Source organism: Archocentrus centrarchus, chromosome 21, assembly GCF_007364275.1.
Source record: "Archocentrus centrarchus isolate MPI-CPG fArcCen1 chromosome 21, fArcCen1, whole genome shotgun sequence".
Classification (NCBI taxonomy): Eukaryota; Metazoa; Chordata; class Actinopteri; order Cichliformes; family Cichlidae; genus Archocentrus; species Archocentrus centrarchus.
The window spans coordinates 14,931,362-14,953,822 of record NC_044366.1 but is presented as its reverse complement, the minus strand read 5'-3'; the positions used below and the strand labels follow the sequence as shown (position 1 = coordinate 14,953,822).

Below are 22,461 nucleotides of genomic sequence, written 5' to 3'. Positions count from 1 at the left end.
TAAAATGACTTTGACCCACTTCTTCTGGCCAGTTCTCTTAGATGGGCACTGCAGGCTGGACTGAGATTGTGTGGGATGAAGAGGTGTTTGCAGAATGGCAGCAAGACTCTGCACAAAAGATGAAATAAAAATAAAGACAGTCATTATAGTGACTTTATAATGATATTTCTGCCTGTGGATTTTTCCAGCATCTAATGATAATTATCGTGCAACATTCACAGGTAAATCATGTTTTCTTATTATTTGGATGTCTAAATAGACAGCTCCATGCCAACATTTCAGTCACAATTAAAATGTGACAATGTCCTCAAACACCAGATTATGTATGCTTCATCTTGCTTCACTTTTGTCACTTCATCAGTAGTGACAGTGAGGGTGCTAGTTTTGGTTATATGCAACAAAATACGAGGAACCAGACAAAATAACATATAGATGGCAGCTTCAGTCATAATAATTATAAGATTTATTTGAAATGTTCATAGATGTATGAAAACTGTACCTTGGAAATTCATTGCTGTCAATCAAAGCAGTGTCTTCTTCTCTGTCTGTAAAAGATCTGAAAGAGCCGTCACTGAGTGGAAGGAGTTGAAGATTCTCAAGTTCTTTGTATTGTTCATCACCCAAAATGTACTCCAAAAGACAGAGTTTGTCATCTTTAGTGATGTTATGCACACCAGTCCTGTGGAGAATGTTCCTGAGGAATGCTGGAGTCACATGTTTTAGGCTAGTGGGGTTTGGGTATGCCTCATTTATAGCCCTTGCAACAGCAGCCGGTAAAGTGATGAGATTTTCTCCACAGGAAACCAAAGTACTTTTAATGGCAGACAATATGTTGGTGCTTGTTGGGCCATTGCAGGGGAAAACAGCGTCTAATGGAGTGATAAACTGTCTTTCATCTTTGGCAAGAGAGAGGACAGCCATGTTCTGTCTGAATAAGTGATGAAAAACATCCAGAGTGAGAGCATGCCATTTGTCTTTGTGCTGTATTTGAGAGAGATCTGGCCACAGATCATACACAGAAGAGACAGGGAGAACAGATTCTTGGGCAAGTTTAACGGCATCTCGAATGATCATGATGTATGCTTGTGGGAACACCTTCTTCATCAGCATTTCATTCCACAAAGCATGGTCATCATGTCTCTGGTCTTCCTCTTGCCACTTGATGTGTCTTCTATTGTCAGTGAGGCCAAAGCATGCATTGACATAAACTGGGAGTCGTGTCTTATTGGAGTCATTGTTTGGAAGGGGGAGAAAGCAGCTCAGTCTGCTCTGGCTACAGTCCCTCTTCTCACCACAGGGGAATGCCAAGTCAACTTGAGGTAAAAAGCTCAACTTTTTTGCAAGCAAATCAAGATCTTCTGCATTGCCTTCTTTCATGGTGCATGTAGTCAGAAGCCACTTTGTCTCTTTTTCATCTTCTGAACTCACAGTTATAACTTTGAACCTTGTTTGACCCCCAATGACTGACTCATCTTCTGACTTTAAAACAACACCTGTGGGGACGGAGGACTTCACTTTAATTCTGGTGTTAACAGCTCCATCTACATTAATATGAATCAAGGACACGGAGGTGACACTTTTCAAGAAGAGAAGGCTCAACTCTGCATCTGCAATGAAGCTATCAAAAAGCTCAACCACCTTATATGAGTCGTACAGATTATCAGAGATTTCTGACGCCTCATTGCGTAAAGGAAATCTGAAAACTGTCCCATCAAAGTGCTGATCCTCCACGACAACTTTTGACCATTCTTGTCTGCATACAAGTGAAACTATATCTCTAAATGGCTGGAACTGATCACATGTGTTCATCAGAGCTTCTTGGTCTTCAGCATCCTCCAGAGACCACCAAAACCCTCCATTTCTTTCCCCAAATATTTTTTCTTGGGGATCCATCATACCAAGGTGCCCTGAACTGAATATACTCGGCACATCTGTGGACAAAGTAAAGATATTTTCCTGTTAACTGTTTATCTTCTCAAAAAAAAAAAATACTGCTCATACAAGCACAATAAATATACATAGTTTCACCTGTTATGTGGTAAACAGAGTTGAAGCCGATTCCAAACCTCCCGACTTTGTTTGGGTCATCACGCTTCACACTCCTTCCAGCCATCTGAATTCCTTCCCAGTCTTCATCAGTGAATGCAGCATTGTTGTAGGCATAGAGAGCAGGACCTTTACAAAAACAAAACATCCTCATGTGTTATGCTTAAGGTATCTATGTGTTAGTGATGCATTCTCTGGAAAAAACTATTTTGATCTCCTTCCCAGCGTGCAATCAATGAGATTTTGATGATGATGATGAAGATGATGATACTTTATTGATCCCACAATGGGGAAATTACAGTTAACAGAACACCGATCCAAGAAGAAAAACAACCAAACATGCGGAGATAGGTGAACTGTGGCCATGCTTTCCCCCTTCTGGAGGCACTGTCATTAAAAAGACAGAAACAATAGTGAAAACATATAGGGATGAGTGAGGAAAAAAAAATCATCTCATACTTTGTATACATACACACATACACAATTGATGTTAATTGATGCTGATTGGCTTAGGAATACCATTAGTCGGAGAATTGATGATATTTATAAGCAAAATTGGTATGGTGAAATCCGGTGTAATAGGTTATGTTCAAACTATTGTCGCCATAAATTTGAAAATTCTTTGGAAAGTTAGCTTGTCTCTAACCTGAATCATCATGATCGTATACTTCTTGCTAAATTTCGTTGTGGAAACCATCAGCTCCTTATTACAGAAGGTCGTTTTTTAAATTATATAACTCAGGCTGAATGTAATCTTTGTAATATGATGAATATCATTATATACTGGTTTTCCCATTTTTTAAAACCCAATGTGAAAAGTACCTGAGACAAAAATTTTTCTCTTGTCCAAATATACGTAAGTTTTCTGTACTGTTCCAAACTAAGAATGTTTACATTCTTAAAACAGGAATGTTTTATTTTTACACATTCTGACTTCAGATTTATTGTTCACAGATTTTACAGTTTGTTCTGTTTAATTGTTCATATGTTTATGCTTGTTTCTTTTTTTTTTTTTGTTTAACTACTTTTAAACCTCTGCTGTAAACACGAGGCATGATGTTATGGTTGCTTAAAAATTTTTTTAATGGTACTCTCATACCCGGAAAGGGGTCGTTTTTGAGTAAATAAAATTGAAATAAATTGAAATTGAAATAACACAGTATAAGGTTAGAAACACCTCTGTGATAGAGCAGAAACATATAGCATGGTAGCACTAGGGTGGGGAGGGATGGAAAGGGGAGCCAGCGGAGGCGGGGGGTGGTGGTGGTGGTGGTGTGGTGTGGGGGCTACAGTGGGGCTCACTCAAACTCCCTCCTCAGCTAACAGTTCTGATAAGATGTAGAGTTCCTCAGCAGCTTGGTCAGGGAGATCAGTCCAACACAGGTCAGAAGACGACAGGACAGTGTGGGCATAGAGCATCTGTTTACAAACATCCCGGAGACAATTTGATAAGCGGCAGTCCAAGGCCACCAGGGAGCCAAATTTCTGATTCTACAACATGTTTTAGGTACAGACTGTACTAATTACTTTGTTGACAGCCTTCAGTCTTTCTGGCACGTCTCTGTGGTGAAAAAAATCCAATTCATCTGAATCTTCTTGGTTTGTTTCTTCGCCGTGCAGAAACAGATACATACATCTTCAAGATCTTACCCCTCTGAATCAGCTCCAGATATACAGAGTCTGAGTTTGAGTCTGTACCTTCCTGTATTCCCATCATAAGATGCCTTGCCAAGGCCAGACAGCTGCTTAGACTTCCTGAATTGTAACGACAAGCCAGGTATCTCCAGATCCAATTCTTAGAAATCCCAGTGTCAATAAGCCGAATGTGTGTGTCCTACATTGACAATACGGCCAGGCACGTCATCTTCCACCCAGGAACCATAACATCGCCAGTTGGAATGTCAATTAATAAGAAGGCATAGGGTTCTCCTTCCTCCAATCTCCTCATGGTGAAAATTTGATCAAAACAATGGTGTTGAGAAACCAGCTGACCAGATCCATAATTATAAATTCCAGTTCGGAAGTTGTGTGAAGAGTGGCTCTAAAACAGCAAGCAGCAAAGCAGGGTAAAAAGGAAGGGTTGGAGAGTAAAGAAAAGTGCGACTATCTCCGCAGAGAGCTGGAGAGAAAAAAAAAAAAAAAAGGATATAATTTCAGAAAGGATATCATGAGATAGAAGTCACATTCAAATGTAAGATATCAAATGGCTGGTGAAAATAGTTGCTTTTCTGTAGAAAATTGCAGCTGCAGTCTAATGTAAATGTAACTAATAACAACATTAATATAGAATCCCTTATGTCTGCCCTCCTAATCGGCATATTACAATTAAGCTGGAACCTGCAGGGTTGGAAAATAAAGCCAACATCAAAAAAAAAGTAATTCCAAAGTAATTCCCCTCAGATTTCCATGTTAAAATACCTGACAACCTGTACAAGTTTAAATCGTATTAAGCCATAGAGCTGCAAGCATACTTATTATCATGGTCAATTTAAGCATAGTTCCATTTTCTACACCATTCAGTAGTAGAAAAAGATCTGGCAGTTCAGTTTTTATAGGTACACTTGGTTTTCACTAGCAAAACTTAGCATTCAATATCATAGTGAATTGCATTGTAATATAACTTTGCAGGATCTGCCTCTCACACAAACACTGTATTTGCATAAGTGTAGGAATGTGTAGGTAAACACCCTCAGCAGCAAAATCAGTAAGACCTGTATAATTTATAAAGGTTCTAAATGGACAGTGGTTACGCATGTTTTCCTTGTATCACCACTGTCTTTAAGTAAACTACATGTAAAAAGATATTGGTCTCTGAAAGCAGCTCTGCACTGGCTGCACTGCTTTTCAAAATATATGGATAACAACAGGATGGCCATTGTTAAATTCACAAGCAAAGTAAGGACATCAGATCATCAGATGGTCATTTTTGCTGACAGTCTGGTGGCATGAAAAATTGATCTTAACCTCTCCACAAGTGTTTACTTGGGATTCACACAGATACTTTTATCTTGCCATTAATATCTAATTGATAACTTAGTGCTGGCAGAGAAACAGCCAAAGTATTTGAGCTGTCATCACAAGTACAATAAGAGCATCTTGTTGATGCTGATTATTTTTGCAGGTTTTGCTTTGTTTTGTGGATTCATGAAGAAATGTAGAATTCATTCTAGCTTAGTTATTTTCTTGTACTGTTAAGCACCTCTTTATGGTGTGGTGATCATTAGTGAAGAGACATGACTGAGCATATGCAACCTAAGACCCACTATCACTGAAAACAGAAATAACTTCTTACATAGAAAATCAAAAATAACAAAACTTAATTAGACAACTGGGCATGCAGTTTGCTTTTTGTTTTCATTTTTATTTTCTTTACAATTTACTTACTTTACTTACTTCCCAGTGCCTGTAGTACCTTCAAAATTTAATGCCGATGACAGCCAAAATGTCAAAGCTGAGGATTCAGAACTGTGCATAAACCAATGTGTGACATCACATCTTTTATATAGCCTATTATCAAAATCCACTTGCATTGGGCTTCCCAAGAAACTCCCCCTAAGAAATTTTTCTGCTTCTTGGAAAGCAGAATGTACAAATTCAAAAAACCACAAACTCAGGCAGACATATTTAATTGGAGATGTTTTTTGCTTATTGGTTTGATCACTTTAATGGAAAAAAATAAATAAATAACAATGGTTTTGAAAAAGATATTTCTGTTATTTAGTGATACCTTGGTATTTTCCCAGTTCTTTAGTCCAAAGACTCTCAGTCTCATAGCTTCGCTCATCATGGATGAAAACCACTTCTGTGGCTCGAGCATCATCTGCATTTTGAATCAGCTCCTGTTGACAAATAAAAACCACTTTACGAGAACAGCAAAGCAATACAATACAAAGCACCCACTGACACAGTTCTATGCAGGAAGCTGGTAGATCTTTCTAACAGCAGGAATTTTCACTAATTGTAGCAGGAAAGGTAACATGAACAATGGACCAGCATGCACAATACCAAACCCTGAAACTGACTCATCTAAATAACCTCTTAAATAATTACTCTTTTCAGTTTCCTGCTTTCATATCAAAATGTCTACACTCAGTCAAGTTATATACACTCACTGGACAATTTGTTAGGTACACCTGTTCAACTGATTGTTAATGCAAATGTCTCATCAGTCAATCACATGGCTTGTAGACATGGCCCAGATAACCAGATGAATTTAAACAGAGCATCAGAAAGAAAGATGATTTAAGTGATTTTGAATGTGGGATGGTTGTTGGTGTGGGAGGGAGGTGTTCACAAACTGTACTTGATTTGATATCATATACGCGCCCCAAAGCTTTATTACATTATTGACTCTATTTTTTGTTAAATTTAGCTTGTTTTAATTGTATAGCTTTCATTGCAGTTACCTAAATCATTGCATCTTTGGTATGACACTGTTTACTGTACACTGTTCATTCTTACCTGCCACAACAAAGTGAACATTATTTATTACCATCTCTCAGTTATTCTTTGTTCTCCAGTATACAGTGACAAACAAGTGTTTTCAATTTTATTAAATGGTCGTTATTTCTGTCGATCTAACTCTGTTATAATATTGAGGGCTATGTTTACTTTAGTGTTGAACTGTACTGCATTAAGTCTAATATTTTGTCTGCCTTAATGACATAAACAGGGCACCTGATAAAATGTCAGCTTGATATGGACAGTTGCACAAGAACAACAGTGTGAAGGGTCCAATGTGCAAACCCTACAAAATCTGTGGCATCTGATTGAACTAGAATTATAGCCATGCTGTAGTTATGCCTCCACCAAACAGTCAAGTTTACATCCATATTTCCATTTTAACTGGATCTGTTCCTCATCTGGCCCTGTGACATGCTGGCTACCTGCCCCGGGTGTACTCTGCCTCTCGCCCTATGATAGCTGGGATAGGCTCCAGGTTTTAGAACATATGCTCCTGATGGATGGATGGATGGGGCTTGAATCTTTCAGAAAGACAATGCTAAACTGCATACTTCATTCAACAGCATGGTTTTAGGCTGCCTACAGTCCAGACCTTTAACCAGCAAAGTATTATTCTAAGTAAATAAGTATTATCTGAAGTAAATGTTATGTGTTTCTGACAGAACATTATACCAACCTTCAAAATTTGTCCACCATCTGGATATCGACGTAAAATATCTTTCAGGTAGTCAATGAAGGGCGGTGCTGTGGCCCCAAAGGAAGTCCTAAACAAAGCAGCAGCATAAAAGAGAGACAAGCTAGAGTCTGCAGTCAAATCAAACCAGGTGAGTTCTCCTTATGCAATGATAATAGTAAGGATAAGTGTCATGAAACGTCTGTGTGGCTGGCAGGAAGGAGGACCCCAATGCAGGACACGCCAGGCAAAACGTAAAAGGTAATTCCACTTTATTACCGGTGCTTGAACAAAAGGCCAGACTAGGCAGAGCTAGTGGCAAAACTCAATACGAAAAAATACCAGACTTAAGCAGAACAGGACACACAGCAGGAGACATAGACGACGACATGACAACAGGCACTGAAAACACTGGACTTAAATACACAGGAGGACTGATGAGGGAAGAGGAAACAGGTGGGAACACAGGTGACGCTGATAACACTGACGAGACCAGGGGAAGCAAAACTAAACCCAAGAGACCAGAACTGGATGACTATCACATGTACAGTACATATTTGATATTTCTGGCCATGAAGTTCTTTACTTCAGATTCGAGCTAATACTTTGTGATGGAATTAAATGATATGGAACCTGTTAATGTGGTAAAAGCTGTCAACACAAACCAGCCTGAGGAGACTCTGGTGCATCTAATTATTGACACTGGCATCCCTTCATGACTCTGTATAAAGTGTTTATATTGCTGAACTGCATCATTGTACTATTGTGAACTTCTTCAGTACTTCCCCTGTAATCATCTATTTGATTACAAAAAGAAGCTGAGGCTGCCACAGAAACTTAACTGAAAGAAAAAAAAACTCAAAGGCAGATAATGTGACATAGCAAATGTGCCTTGTTACATAACTCACACATTTGGTCATGATGTTGAAAGTCTAAATTAGAACATTTTTTACTGGCATACATTGTGTAATTGACTTGAGAGCAAAATGACTTAATAATGACTTTTTTTCCTGCTCTGTTTCTACACTATGTTCAGACTAAGAGATAAACAGCTGTGTTAATGCTGAAAATATTTTCAGGCCCTAATTAATTTTAACCAGAGGAAACTGACCAGTAGTTAGTAATGAGCTAAATAAAGAATTTGATCTTTAAGCAGGGAGCAAGGGAGAAAGGGAGTAACTCACCGGGCTTTTTTCTTTGCTTTCAGACTCATCATTCCAGAGTGGGTTGCTGTAAGAAAGTCAGAATACTGTGATACAGCAAACTTACTGCCATGTGAAAAAGTTAAAAATAGGTAAATGGAACCTCAGGTGAACACCAACACATGATATATTACACTAAGTCATTATTTAGTTAACAAAAGCGAAGCCAAAATGCATTTGCAGTCTGTAAAAAACTCACGTATACCCTTACTGCTTCCATCGGAATCAAAGAAGTGCTGCTAATCAAACGCTTTTGATTAAATGGAAAACACTTAAAGCACCTGCTAATTTTCCCTGGGAAAAGGCATCGACCAAATTGGATAAGTTTAACCAAAATGCACAGAACCAAACTTTCAGTAAGCCAAACGCAGCATATCAGCACAAACACCTCATACCAGAACAAGCACGGTGATGGAGGGGGGATGATTTGGGCTTGTTTTGTAGCTACAGGACCTGGGCACCTTGCTGTCATTGAGTTGACCACGAATTTCTGTAGACCAGATAACTGAGATAATTTTGTGATGATATTAAAGGTTTGTTAACATTTATAATATTTAGAAACACAGGTAAACCTGTTGCTTAGTTTACAAAGCAGGCTAACTGTGCTTTCTTCAAACCTCAGAAAATATGAAAAAAAAAAACAAAAAACTGCCAGTCCTCTTCTATATTTTAGAGGTTTTCTGGTTTTCTTCAGATGGTCTGATGATTTTTGCTGAGTATCCCTGTAGTACACTGGAATAAATTCACAGTGAATTAACAATAATTTATGTTTATAAGTAATTTATCCTCAATTCTGAGGGACATGTCTGAACAACCAACAGCATTAGAGCTGCGGTTGATGATGCCCACTGAAAATGCTCCTGTGAGTCCTCTTTGTTGATCTGATACTCCCAGGCATCTGTACTTTAAATAACAGCAAAGGAGTAAATACAATCAGATAAATGCTGAACTCAATAAGAAAATAATATATATAGAATTTGATAAAAGTAAAGAAAATATTTATTCAAACAGAAAGTAAATTAACCTATTAATATTTGTATTCCATGAATACACTGTTTACGTTCTGTGTGTATTTCCCATTTTAACCTTATTACTTAGCTAGCAGCCTACCGAAATACCACAATAAACTAAATACATAAAAATCACAGTACCGCAGTCATAATGGTGAAGGGTCCTAGCGGGTCCAGAGAAACTAGTGATGCTGCGTCAGCCTGCTGTATATAAAGGCTGCTGATGTCCAATCACAGCAGCGCTTCTTCACTGAATTCTGTCATCTCTTTAGAAACGAAACCGACTGGAACAGAAGTGGCAAATCCACGACAGGATTTCCTCCGATTTGCCAGATGAAACGAAACTTTCTGAGCACCGTTGTTCTAGATGATGATGATGATGATGATGATGATGCAGTTTCTTCTTGCAGGAAAAAAGAGGAAATGCAACCCACAGTTGTTTTTACTTCGTAAGATAAGTACTTAAATTCAAGTACAGTTCTTAGGAAGGATGAACAATCTGTGTTTGCTACTTGCATCCTCAAATATCCTTCGTATTGCTTAAGGCACGGTCTGTAACAGTTGGTAGGCTGCTAGTATACTATTTGCATGTCTCTCACGATCGTCTGTTTGATCCATAAAGAGTGTAACTGAATGAGATAGTCTGATCAAACTCACAGCATCTTCTTCAGCTAGCCCAAAACAGATTTAGCCTTGCTGGGACAAAAGAAAGAAGCCCATTAACTACAGGTCCTCACAGACTGACTGGATGAACTGGTCCTCTATATCAAAAAGGCACCCTCATTTATAGAATCCATCATTCAAAAATCATTTCCAGTGGACCAGCTTCTAGATATCTAGATCTCACACAGATTACAGCATATGTCTGTGTGATTTTCACCATAATATGATGCTCTAAAATCACAGTATTTAATTTTTTAAGGTGATCTATTTCATTCATGCTAGACTTCTTTTTCTCACATTCAGTTGCAAATTGTGAACCTGTCCTGTGTGTGTACATGCCCGGTGGTAGCAGAGGAAAAGCTCTCACATAGCCCTCACTCAGCACCACCTTCAGCTGCAGAGTAAATGTTGCAATCTGTTTGCAGGTTAGCTGTTGGTTAAGAAAATTTAGGAGAATGATGGGAGGACTGGGAAAAGTCCAGAGTGAATGACAATAATTTGCCATCAAATCGTCGCAGTCCCAAATCTGACTGTGAATCTGTGCAATGATTCAGACAAACAATAGAAAGTTCTTGTTAAAAGCTTGAGGGCATTTCATTTGAAAGAGTGAATGATGTCACTGGACAGCATGTGTATGTGTTCAAGAAAAAAAACAAGTGAAAAGGGTGCAAAGGAGAGTGATTTAATACTTTCAGTTACTGGAAAATGAAATAGTCATATAGATATATTGATGGATTGAGTCAACAAACCGACAAAAGTTAACACTACCACTGAATCCATCATTAACAAATTTTATTTAAATGGACTGTTGAAAGAAACCCCTTAATCACCAATGATTTGAGCCATGCATATTGCGATATCAGTTGCAAAAACGCAGTGCGTCCGGTGTGTATATAGGTTACACGACAAGTTCACATCCGAAAGATTCGGAATTTCATGTCGTTTTTATGCAACACATCCGGTGTGAAAGGGCCTTTAGAGTGAAAATAAAGATCTTACATCTTATCAACATCTTATTCAATATTTTACACCTACTACAATCACTAAAGTCAGTCGGTCTTGTAAAGTTTTGAGCAACCATCACTCAGTCCTGACTGTGGCAACCTTTAAAACCCCCATGTAAAACATGAATGATGGGTGATATATAGTGGGTTGTATACTGTGCACATTGAGCCATGCATATTGCGATATCAAGACAGGGCCCTCCTTCTCCACCTTGCCTCGGACGTGACAGAGGCCTGGCTACCTGAAATCTTATTCACCTCTCCTCTTTCCCATCCGGGCCCCCGCTAGCCAGCCCCTCCAGAAGCTCCGCCCCTGGATGTAACACTTTGACCAAACTGAATGTGTGTGCGTGTGTTGGGGGGTGGGGGTGTTACATAACACACTATTTGTAACTAACCTATGTATCAAATCCATCCATTCGCTTCCGCTTATCCGGGGCCGGGCTGCAGGGGCAGGAGCCTAAGCAGAGAAGCCCAGGCTTCCTTCTCCCTAACCACCTCATCCAGCTCATCCGGAGGGACCCCAAGGTGTTCCCAGGCCAGCTGAGAGATATAATCTCCCCAGTGTGTCCTGGGTCTACAACGGGGCCTCCTCCTGGTGGGACATGCCCGGAACACCTCACCCAAGAGGTGGCCAGGATGCCCAAGCCACCTCACCTGGCTCTTTTCGATGTGGAGGAGCAGCGGCTGTACTCTGAGCCCCTCCCTGATGGCCGCACTCCGCACCTTATCTCTAAAGGAGAGGTCAGTCACCCTTCAAAGGAAACTCATTTCTACCACTTGTATTCGCGATCTTATTTTTTCGGTCACTACCCAAAGTTCCTGACCATAGGTGAGGATAAAAGCATAGACTGACCGGTAAATCGAGAGATTCGCTTTTACACTAAGCTCCCTCTTCACCACGGCAGACCGGTGCAGCGTTCGCATCACTGCAGAAGTGGCCCTGATCCGTCTGTTGCTCTCCCGTTCCCTTCTCCCGTCACTCCTGAACAAGACCCCAAGATACTTGAACTCCTCCACTTGGGGCATGGACTCATCCCTGAGCCAGAGAGGGCACTCCACCCTTTTCTGGCTGAGGACCCTGGCCTCAGACTTAGAGGTGCTGATTCTCATGCCAGCTGCTTCAAACTCGGCTGCGAACCATTCCACTGCGAGCTGGAGGCCACGGGACCGGATCTTGTGCAAAGAGCAGAGATGAGACTCTGAGGCCACCAAGGAAGAAGCTTTCCGTCACCTGGCTATGCCTAGAAATTCTGTCCATAAAAATTATGAATAGAGTCTGTGACAAAGGGCAGCCTTGATGGAGTCCAACACCCACAGGAAACGAATCAGACTTATTACCTTATTACCAAGCTCTCACTGCAGTTGTACAGAGACTGAATGGCCCGCAACAACGGGCCAGACACCTCATACTCCTGCAGGACCTCCCACAGGATACCCCGAGGGACACAGTTGAATGCCTTCTCCAAGTCCACAAAGCACGTGTAGACTGCTTGGACAAACTCCCACGCCCACTCGAATATCCTTGAGAGGATAAAGAGCTGGTCCAGCATTCCATGACCGGGACGAAAGACGCATTGTTCCTCCTGGATCCAAGGTTCGACTAACGGGCAGACCCTCCTTTCCAGCACCCTGGCATAGACCTTACCAGGGAGGCTAAGGAGTGTGATCCCATGAAAGTTGGAGCACACATTCTGGTTTCCCTTCTTAAAGATGGGGAGCACCATCCCGGTCTGCCAATCCAATGGCACTGTCCCAGATCTCCACGCAATGTTGCAGAGGCGTGTTAACCAAGACAGCCCTACAACATCCAGAGCCTTCAGGATCTCAGGGTGAATCTCCTCCACCGCAGGGGCCCTGCCACCAAGGAGTTGTTTAAACACCTCAGTGACCTCACCCCCTAGTGATGGGCAAGTCATCCCTCTCGTCCCCAGACTCTGCTTCCACTACAGAAGGCGTGTCGTGGGAATCAGGAGGTCCTCGAAGTATTCCTTCCGCCGTCCGACTATAGCCTCAGTTGAAGTCAGCAGCCCCCCACCCGCAATATAAACCATGTGAGTGGAGCACCGCATTCCTCTCCTGAGTCGCCTGACAGTTTGCCAGAATCACTTCGATTCTGTCTGAAAGTCTTTTTCCATAGCCTCACCAAACTCCTCCCACACTCGAGTTTTTGTTTCAGCCACTGCCCGAGCTGCATTCAGCTTGGCCTGCTGATACCAGTCAGCTGCCTCCGGAGGACTCCTTCTTCAGCTTGATAGCTCCCTTCACTTCGGGTGACCACCATCTGGTTCGGGGGTTACCACCACGACAAGCACCAACCACCTTGCAGCCACAGCTCTGAGCAGCAGCCTCAACAATGGAGGTGCGGACCGCACTAACTGAAGCACTCGAACAAATTATAACCAAGACAAAAGAAAACCTGTTTTCTCCACCAAACTATGACAAAATACACCATTGCAAACAAAAGGAGGGGGAAGGTGTTTTTGAGTTCAGAGACAGATTAGAGTAAGTGTTTATTTAGAGTGTACAGTGGCATACCAGAGAGCACAGATGTAAACGGCCCTCATCAAAGACAGCTAAAACAGGCTTTGATGTCAGGATTCCATCCAAAATATGCAGATTTCATCAGAAAACATAATGTAAATCACACCACTGGCACTCTGATTGAAACAATGAATTGGGCAAGTCATGCAGAAGAGGTAATCACAAAAAAGAAAGATAAAAAGCCAACACAAGTGTTTCTCTGTAGTGACAGCTTAGGAGAGGAAACTCTCCTAAGCCCCCTGATTTAACACTTCCCATCATTATGATGGGAGGTGTTAAATCAGGGGGTCAAAAACAGTTAGGAAACCGAAACAAAGGCCGTGGTCGAGGAAAACAATTTAGAGGGAACTATAGTAACACAGCATGTTACTAGTGTGGACAGGAAGGTCACTTTGCTCGACACTGCAAAAACAAAAAAACATCAAAATAGAGATCCTCCCTACAATCCTGGCTTCCAGAATTTAGCATGACTAAATGGAGAAGACCCCCCCGAATCTACCAATTTAAATTTTCAGCTAATCTTGGTGGCTATATCTAAACCTGGCCAAAAACCTTTAATAATCCTAACAGTTAATGGCAAATCAATTGAATTCCTCTGTGACTCAGGAGCAGATAGAACAGTAGTGAAAGAGTCAATCTCAGACTCTCGGGAATCCAGAAAAAAGGTGTATGTAAAATAGGGCTGCATAAAACGATTATTTTAGTAATCGAGTATTCTATCGATTATTCCATCGATTAATCGAGTAATCGGATAAGAAATACTTTTTTTATTAACAGTTTATCTACATATTTTAACTTCCGTACTGCAGTTTTTTGCCGTGCAACAGCGGTGGATGAAGCAGCTACAAAGTTCTCTTTTCTTCACCTTAACACTTGCTGATCAGGTGCTTGATGAAGGACCTCCAGCTGTTTCCCAGTAAAGATTTTAATGGTGGTTACTAAAAGAAAAAGCTGCTGTTTTGGACGCTGGAAAAACGTTTCCTTTTGCACTACTTGAGCTCACCGTCTCTCTGCGCTTGCGCAGTTAAAACCGCTGCCTGCTATGAGTGTTTTGAAAAACTAGTGGCTGTGGGAGCCATGGCGCATGTGTGAGTAATGTTGTAATGCTTTGTATTCACAAGCATTCTCAAAAATACGTTTCTACTGCAGGTCTATATTTAGTCACTAATAAGGGATTAAAAAAAAATATTTTGACGGGGCCTCTTGGTCCTGGGGGCGGGCCTTCCGGTACCGAGCCATCGCTAGTGCTAATGGCCCGCACTCTAGCAAACCAGTTCTGGTAGCTACAGTTGAAGTAAAGACAAAAATAACAGCTGAAATTGTCAGCGAACACAACACACACAGACACACAGAGAGCAGTGGAGGCGTGGAAATGCATGTCAGCGATAGTACGGAACCCCCGCATGTTACGGAGCCGTATTCCACGGAGTCCCGTAACATACGGGGTTCTGTATTTTACGAGACAGGTGGCAACTCTAGCGATGATCCACTCTGTGTTAAAGGAAATCCATCGCAGCGACGGAGAGCTTTTTAGAATCTCTGTGTGTGTGTGCGTGATTCACACTCCAGTCCAGTAGGTGGCAGTAATGCAGTTCTATGTTGGTTTGCCAGCCACCAATAAACCCAAAAAAAAGACGACGGAGCACTAATTCCTCTAATGCTAGTGAGGAGCGCTGCTTACACCGAGACAGCTGAGCGCTGGGGAGTTTAAATGAAGCATTGACAGTAAATTTGTGTCGATAATTTTTTAGAATCGAGTTAATCGATGAGCCCTAATGTAAAATCAGCTAATGGGCAGCAGAGTGCTCTTTCTCTCTCAACTCTGGTAATGCTGAGTGACCCAGATACAGGGGCCTGCAGCCAGGGACCTGTAGTGTTGAGTCCTGAGTGTCCAGTTAACCTTCTGGGCAGAGAAGCTGTTAAATCAAGCTGTGCAAACCAGAGCACCCTGCGTTCCAGATCCACACACATTGGTGAATCAACTGACTCCAGAGAAGAAATGGTTTACACAGGGTTTCCGCGGGGTAGTAAAAGGTAGTAAATTAAATGAGGTCAAATTAAGGCTAGTAAAAGGTAGTAAAAGGTAGTAAACAGAATTTGACTTGGTAGTAAATTTTTCATCACCCCTTCAATATATTTTGACTTTTCCATTGATGCAAACTTTTTGCTTTAAGTTCGTTTAACTATAAGATCTGTATAGAAATATAACCACTCAGCAGGACCCAAGCTGATGTTGATAGACGAGCGGTTCCACTTTCCGATCTGCTGTACGCATGCGCGGAGTCATTTTGCGCCTCGTCATGGGAAAATGTAGTTTTCACAACTTTGGCTCGATGACCCGGCAAAGACTGGCTTAACCCTCCGGAGTGCACGGACGTGCTGGCGTGTCAAAATGACATCGCCGATTTTAGATGACGTAGCTGATGCCATGAATCGAAAGTGCAGACTTCAAACTATGTACCAGTTTTTAAATTACGTTGATAGGCCAAGTAAAACCAGAGTTATGCCCAATAATTTACGCCATGCTTTTTCCTGTATATTGTCCTCACCTTCGATGCGCATTTTGTGCATAAAGAAATGGCGAAAATGTGAGTTTCGCTAACAGGAAGTGCTTGCTAATAAAAACAACAAAACAAAATTCCCGACAACCCCTTTCCTATTGGTGGGAAAATCAACCAATCAGAAAATTATGCGGTAAGACGATGCATTTGGGTGCATTTGACTGCTGCGGAGCAGGTGAAAACGTGGTAAAAGAGACAACATTACTGGCAAGTTTTGCCTGTGATGGGCCCCTCAGTCTTGTGGAGGACAGAAACTGTTTTTTGAGGTGGCATAAATAATTTGTCTAGCATCTTAATGTGAGTCCTGATTGCTCTGCCAATAGTTGTACACAAAAACACCTGAGGCCTTTCCTGCATTTTAATGTGAATAGTTGTATTTAACTTTATTTACTATATTTTTTACACAAGTTTTGCAAATTTACAAATTATATTTGCATTTTAATTGTAAAAATAATTCGTTAAGCATGTTTGTGATTTTTAACTTTTTTCTACTCTGATTTTATGTTTTTATGTGATTGTAAGTACAATGTCTTAATACAGTATGTCAAAATGATAGAATAACTAACAGTCACACACATGAGATCGTGCTGCAAAAAAAAAATGATACCAAACAAAGCAAGGTAAACAGTTTCTAAGATCAACTATGAAGCTAAAAGCAAAAATAGTCAAAAATGGCCAAATATACCCTGGACCCCAGAGGGTTAAGCCGGTCATGGGGAATGATCAAGAGGCGTTTTCTAAAGTGTGCAGAAAAAATATAAATTTGACCTGAAACGGTGTGACGGCGATCAAATCACACCGAGCATCCACCATTCACCAGCAGTGGATTCGTGCGCGTGTTGAGCAGATCCCTATTTTGTTTTTTGGTGCTACACAAAGCGCTGCGACTGCAACCTCAAGGTCAGCTACGAGCACAAGTATTGCCGTCACACCTCAGCAGCAAACCAGTATTCCAATATTGTATTGAAAAATAAATAATCGGCTTGTGAAACTTCAATTTCATTGCATTTTGTTTATATTCTTAAAAAAACAAATTTAGATAGATTCAACTCATTGTCATTGTGCGCACAAGGCACACAATGAAATGATTGTTCCAGATCACTCATCCAGAGACGAGCATCTGCGGTCATGCAGCCAGAGACCGGCACTACTGTTGGGCAATGTGGTTCAAGTGTCTTGCCCAAGGACACAACGCAGCACAGGGACAGGGACTCAAACCAGCAAACCACCGGCTGCAAGACAGGCACCTACCTACTGCGCCACTTTTTGAAATGTGTTTGGAATATTAATGTGTATGAGGTCTTAGTCAAGACAAGGTCACAGTTACACCTTCAAGTAAGTGGGATAAAGTTTTATCTTTGGTGAGAGATGGGCGATCATTGTACATGGCTTAGTGCTGTGAATCCACCGCTACCCCAAAAAAGGCTGCTGCTCGATTTCTTCCTGGTAGTAAAAATATTTTAGAGGTAGTAAAAATAGGTAGTAAAAGGTAGTAAATTAACTCTAGGATTCCTGTATAAACCCTGTTACAGTTGTAGACCTGAGTAATGCTTTCTTCTCTATTCCATTGCATGAAGATTCAAAAGATTGGTTCATCTTTACATACAGAGGGAAAAAATACTGTTTCACATGTTTACCACAAGAATTCACGGACCTCCTGACAATATTTCCCAAGCAGTCAATAATTGCATGTCACAACTGCAAATTCCAAATCACTCACAAGTACTTACTTATGTTGATGACATTTTGATAGCCTCTGACACAGAAGAGAACTGCAGAGCTGAATCTTTAGAGGTACTGAAACATCTTGCAAAAACAGGAAACAAAGTCAGCATTGACAAGCTGCAGTGGGTGAAACAGGAAGTGAAATATCTAGATCATATGCTGTCACAGCAAGGCCGCAGGCTCTTGGATTCAAGGAAAACAGCCATTATGCAAGTTCCAAAAGACACAGACTAAGAAGCAGATGCTTACCTTTTTAGGCCTGTGCAACTATTGCAGGGCTTGGGTCCCAAACTATGCTCAACTAACACAACTGTTGCTTTCTGTCATACATGAAGTTCCAATGGCAATGTCTGACATTATTTCCTGAACCACAGAAGCTGAACAAGCATTTGTTGAAGTGAAACAAGCCTTAGTGACAAGTATGACATTACCTTTACCCGACTACACTAAACCATTTATTCAGACTGTAGATTGTAAGGATGGTTTTATGACCACAGCTTTGTTGCAAACCTTTGGGGAAAAATTGCGGCCCATTGCTTATTATTCAAAACGTTTGGATGCAGTATCCCAAGCGTTGCCACCATGTGTACAGGCTATATGTGCCGCAGCAATGGCAGTGGAATCCTCGAGTGAATTAGTCCTCTTTCACCCTCTCACACTTAAAGTGCCTCATGCTGTGTCAATATTATTGTTACAAAGTAAAATGACTTTTCTCTCACCGGCAAGGCACCTGAGTCGCATAGCTCTGTTACTCTCACAACCTCATCTTACTGTAGAACGATGTACCACTTTAAATCCTGCTACTCTGTTACAACACCACATGACTGTAAGGCTCTTGCAGAACACAATAGTAAACTTAGAACTGACCTACAAGACACTCCCCTGGAGAAGGGTGACGTAGTGTTTGTAGGTGGCTCCAGTAGAAAAAATATGCAAGGGAAGACAGAGACAGGCTATGCTGTGGTAACGAATACACACACAGTAAAAGCAGAACAGCTGCATTCACATTATTCTGTTCAAGCAGCAGAATTGGTAGCACTTATAGAAGCTTGCATTTTATATGAGAACAAAGATTCAATTCAATTCAATTCAATTCAATTTTATTTATATAGCGCCAAATCACAACAAACTGTCGCCTCAAGGCGCTTTGTATTGTGGGTAAAGACCCTACAATAATACAGAGAAAACCCAACAGTCAAAACGACCCCCTATGAGCAGCACTTGGCGACAGTGGAAAGGAAAAACTCCCTTTTAACAGGAAGAAACCTCCAGCAGAACCAGGCTCAGGGAGGGGCAGTCATCTGCCGCGACCGGTTGGGCTGAGGGGAGAGAAAGACATGCTGTGGAAGAGAGCCAGAGATTAATATCAATTAATGATTAAATGCAGAGTGGAGTATAAACAAAGTAAATAAGGTGAATGAGAAACAGTGCATTATGTGAACCCCCCAGCAGACTAGGCCTATAGCAGCATAACTAAGGGATGGTTCAGGGTCACCTGATCCAGCCCTAACTATAAGCTTTATCATAAAGGAAAGTTTTAAGCCTAATCTTAAAAATAGAGAGGGTGTCTGTCTCCCGAATCCAAGCTGGAAGCTGGTTCCACAGAAGAGGCGCCTGAAAGCTGAAGGCTCTGCCTCCCATTCTACTCTTAAGTATCCTAGGAACCACAAGTAAGCCAGCAGTCTGAGAGCGAAGTGCTCTGTTGGGGTGATATGGTACTATGAGGTCTTTGAGATAAGATGGTGCCTGATTATTCAAGACCTTGTATGTGAAGAGAAGAATTTTAAATTCTATTCTAGATTTAACAGGGAGCCAATGAAGAGAAGCCAATATGGGAGAAATCTGCTCTCTCTTTCTAGTCCCTGTCAGTACTCTAGCTGCAGCATTTTGGATCAGCTGAAGGCTTTTCAGGGAGCTTTTAGGACAGCCTGATAATAATGAATTACAATAATCCAGCCTAGAAGTAATAAATGCATGAATGAGCTTTTCAGCATCACTCTGAGAAAGGATGTTTCTAATTTTAGAAATATTGCGCAAATGCAAAAAAGCGGTCCTACATATTTGTTTAATATGTGCATTGAAAGACATATCCTGGTCAAAAATGACTCCAAGATTTCTCACAGTGTTACTGGAGGCCAAAGTAATGCCATCCAGAGTAAGTATCTGGTTAGACACCATGTTTCTAAGATTTGTGGGGCCGAGAACAAGAATTTCAGTTTTATCTGAATTTAGAAGCAGGAAATTAGAGGTCATCCAGGCCTTAATGTCTTTAAGACATTCCTGCAGTTTAATTAATTGATGTGTGTCATCTGGCTTCATTGATAGGTAAAGCTGAGTATCATCTGCATAACAATGAAAATTGATGCAGTGCTTTCTAATAATACTGCCTAAGGGAAGCATGTATAATGTAAATAAAATTGGTCCTAGCACAGAACCCTGTGGAACTCCATTATTATCCTTAGTGTGTGAAGAAGACTCCCCATTTACATGAACAAATTGGAGTCTATGAGATAAATATGATTCAAACCACTGCAGTGCAGTACCTTTAATACCTATAGCAAGCTCTAATCTCTGTAATAAAATGTTATGGTCAACAGTATCAAAAGCTGCACTGAGGTCCAACAGGACAAGAACAGAGATGAATCCACTGTCAGAGGCTCTAAGAAGATCATTGGTAACCTTCACTAATGCTGTTTCTGTACTGTGATGAATTCTGAAACCTGACTGAAACTCTTCAAATAAACCGTTCCTCTGCAGATGATCAGTGAGCTGTTTTACAACTACTCTTTCAAGAATCTTTGAGAGAAAAGGAAGGTTGGAGATTGGCCTATAATTAGCTAAGACAGCTGGATCAAGTGATGGCTTTTTAAGTAGAGGTTTAATTACAGCCACCTTGAAGGTCTGTGGTACATAGCCAACTAATAAAGACTGATTGATCATTTTTAAGATTGAAGCATCAATAATTGGAAAGATTTCTTTGAACAGTCTAGTAGGAATGGGATCTAACAAACATGTTGCTGGTTTGGAGGAAGTAACTATTGAAGTTAACTCTGAAAGATCAACTGGAGCAAAAGAGTCAAAACAAATACCAGCAGCGCTGAAAGCAGCCGAACATGAAGAATAATCTTTGAGATGGTTATGAATAATTTTTTCTCGAATGTCTAAAATTTTATTTGTAAAGAAATCCATGAAGTCACTACTAGTTAACGTGAAAGGAATACTCGGCTCTACAGAGCTCTGACTCTTTGTCAGCCTGGCTACAGTGCTGAAAAGAAACCTGGGGTTGTTCTTATTTTCTTCAATTAATGATGAATAGTAAGATGTCCTAGCTTTACGGAGGGCTTTTTTATAGAGCAATAAACTATTTTTCCAGGCTAAATGAGCATCTTCTAATTTAGTGAGATGCCATTACCTCTCCAGCTTTCGGGTTATCTGCTTTAAGCTGTGCGTTTGTGAATTATACCACGGAGTCAGGCACTTCTGATTTGAAGCTTTCCTTTTCAGAGGAGCCACAGTATCCAAAGTTATACGCAGTGAGGATGTAAAACTATTGACGAGATAATCGACCTCACTGGGAGCAGAGTTTAGGTAGCTGCTCTGCACTGTGTTGGCACATGGCACTGAAGAGCATAACAATGAAGGAATTAGATCCTTAAACTTAGTTACAGCACTTTCAGAAAGACTTCTACTGTAATAAAACTTATTCCCCACTGCTGTGTAATCCATTAAAGTAAATGTAAATTTTACTAAGAAATGATCAGACAGGAGGGGGCTTTCAGGGAATACTGTTAAGTCTTCAGTTTCTATGCCATATGTCAGGACAAGATCCAGAGTATGATTAAAGTGGTGGGTGGGCTCCTTTACATTTTGAGAGAAGCCAATTGAATCTAACAATAGATTAAATGCAGTGTTGAGGCTGTCATTCTCAGCATCTACATGGATGTTAAAATCACCCACTATAATTATTTTATCTGAACTGAGCACTAAATCAGATAAAAAGTCTGAGAAATCAGACAGAAACTCTGAGTAAGGACCAGGTGGACGATAGATAATAACAAATAAAACAGGTTTTTGATTTTCCCAATTAGGATGGACAAGACTAAGAGTCAGGCTTTCAAAAGAATGAAAACTTTGTCTGGGTCTTTGATTAATTAATAAGCTGGAATTGAAGATTGCAGCTAATCCTCCTCCTCGACCTGTGCTTCGAGCATTCTGACAGTTACTGTGACTCGGGGGTGTTGATTCATTTAAACTAACATATTCATCCTGCTGTAACCAGGTTTCTGTAAGGCAGAATAAATCAATACGTTGATCAATTATTAAATCATTTACTAATAGGGACTTGGAAGAGAGAGACCTAATGTTTAACAATCCACATTTAATTGTTTTATTCTTTGGTGCAGTTGATGAAGCTGTATTATTTATTGTTTTTGAATTTTTATGCTTAAATAGCTTTTTGCTGAGATGTAACAATTTACACTGACAACCAAAATGCATTTTCCATTGTACATTTATTTGCAAGCCAGTGGGCTAGGAGAGGTATGATGACCTCCACCGGTAAACCTGTAA

The 22,461-nt window shown here is 40.7% G+C and overlaps 1 protein-coding gene across 2 annotated transcripts in view; it reads right to left on the bottom strand.

The window, feature by feature from the left end:
• LOC115800470 (sacsin-like) overlaps positions 1–18,725 on the bottom strand; it is a 30,638-nt gene extending 11,913 nt beyond the window's left edge. The window contains exons 1-8 of one of the 2 annotated variants that reach the window (XM_030757850.1): positions 18,612–18,725; positions 17,898–17,973; positions 8,368–8,413; positions 7,187–7,274; positions 5,774–5,885; positions 2,029–2,175; positions 500–1,931; positions 20–108 (exon numbers count right to left, since the gene is read on the bottom strand). In XM_030757850.1, coding sequence (XP_030613710.1) covers positions 20–108; positions 500–1,931; positions 2,029–2,175; positions 5,774–5,885; positions 7,187–7,274; positions 8,368–8,399 — 1,900 coding nt within the window. In that variant the 5' untranslated portion in view covers positions 8,400–8,413; positions 17,898–17,973; positions 18,612–18,725. Of the gene's footprint in view, positions 1–19; positions 109–499; positions 1,932–2,028; positions 2,176–5,773; positions 5,886–7,186; positions 7,275–8,367; positions 8,414–9,536; positions 9,560–17,897; positions 17,974–18,611 lie in introns of those variants that run through there. The other variant, XM_030757851.1, reaches the window with a different exon arrangement.
• Positions 18,726–22,461: the final 3,736 nt, after the last annotated feature.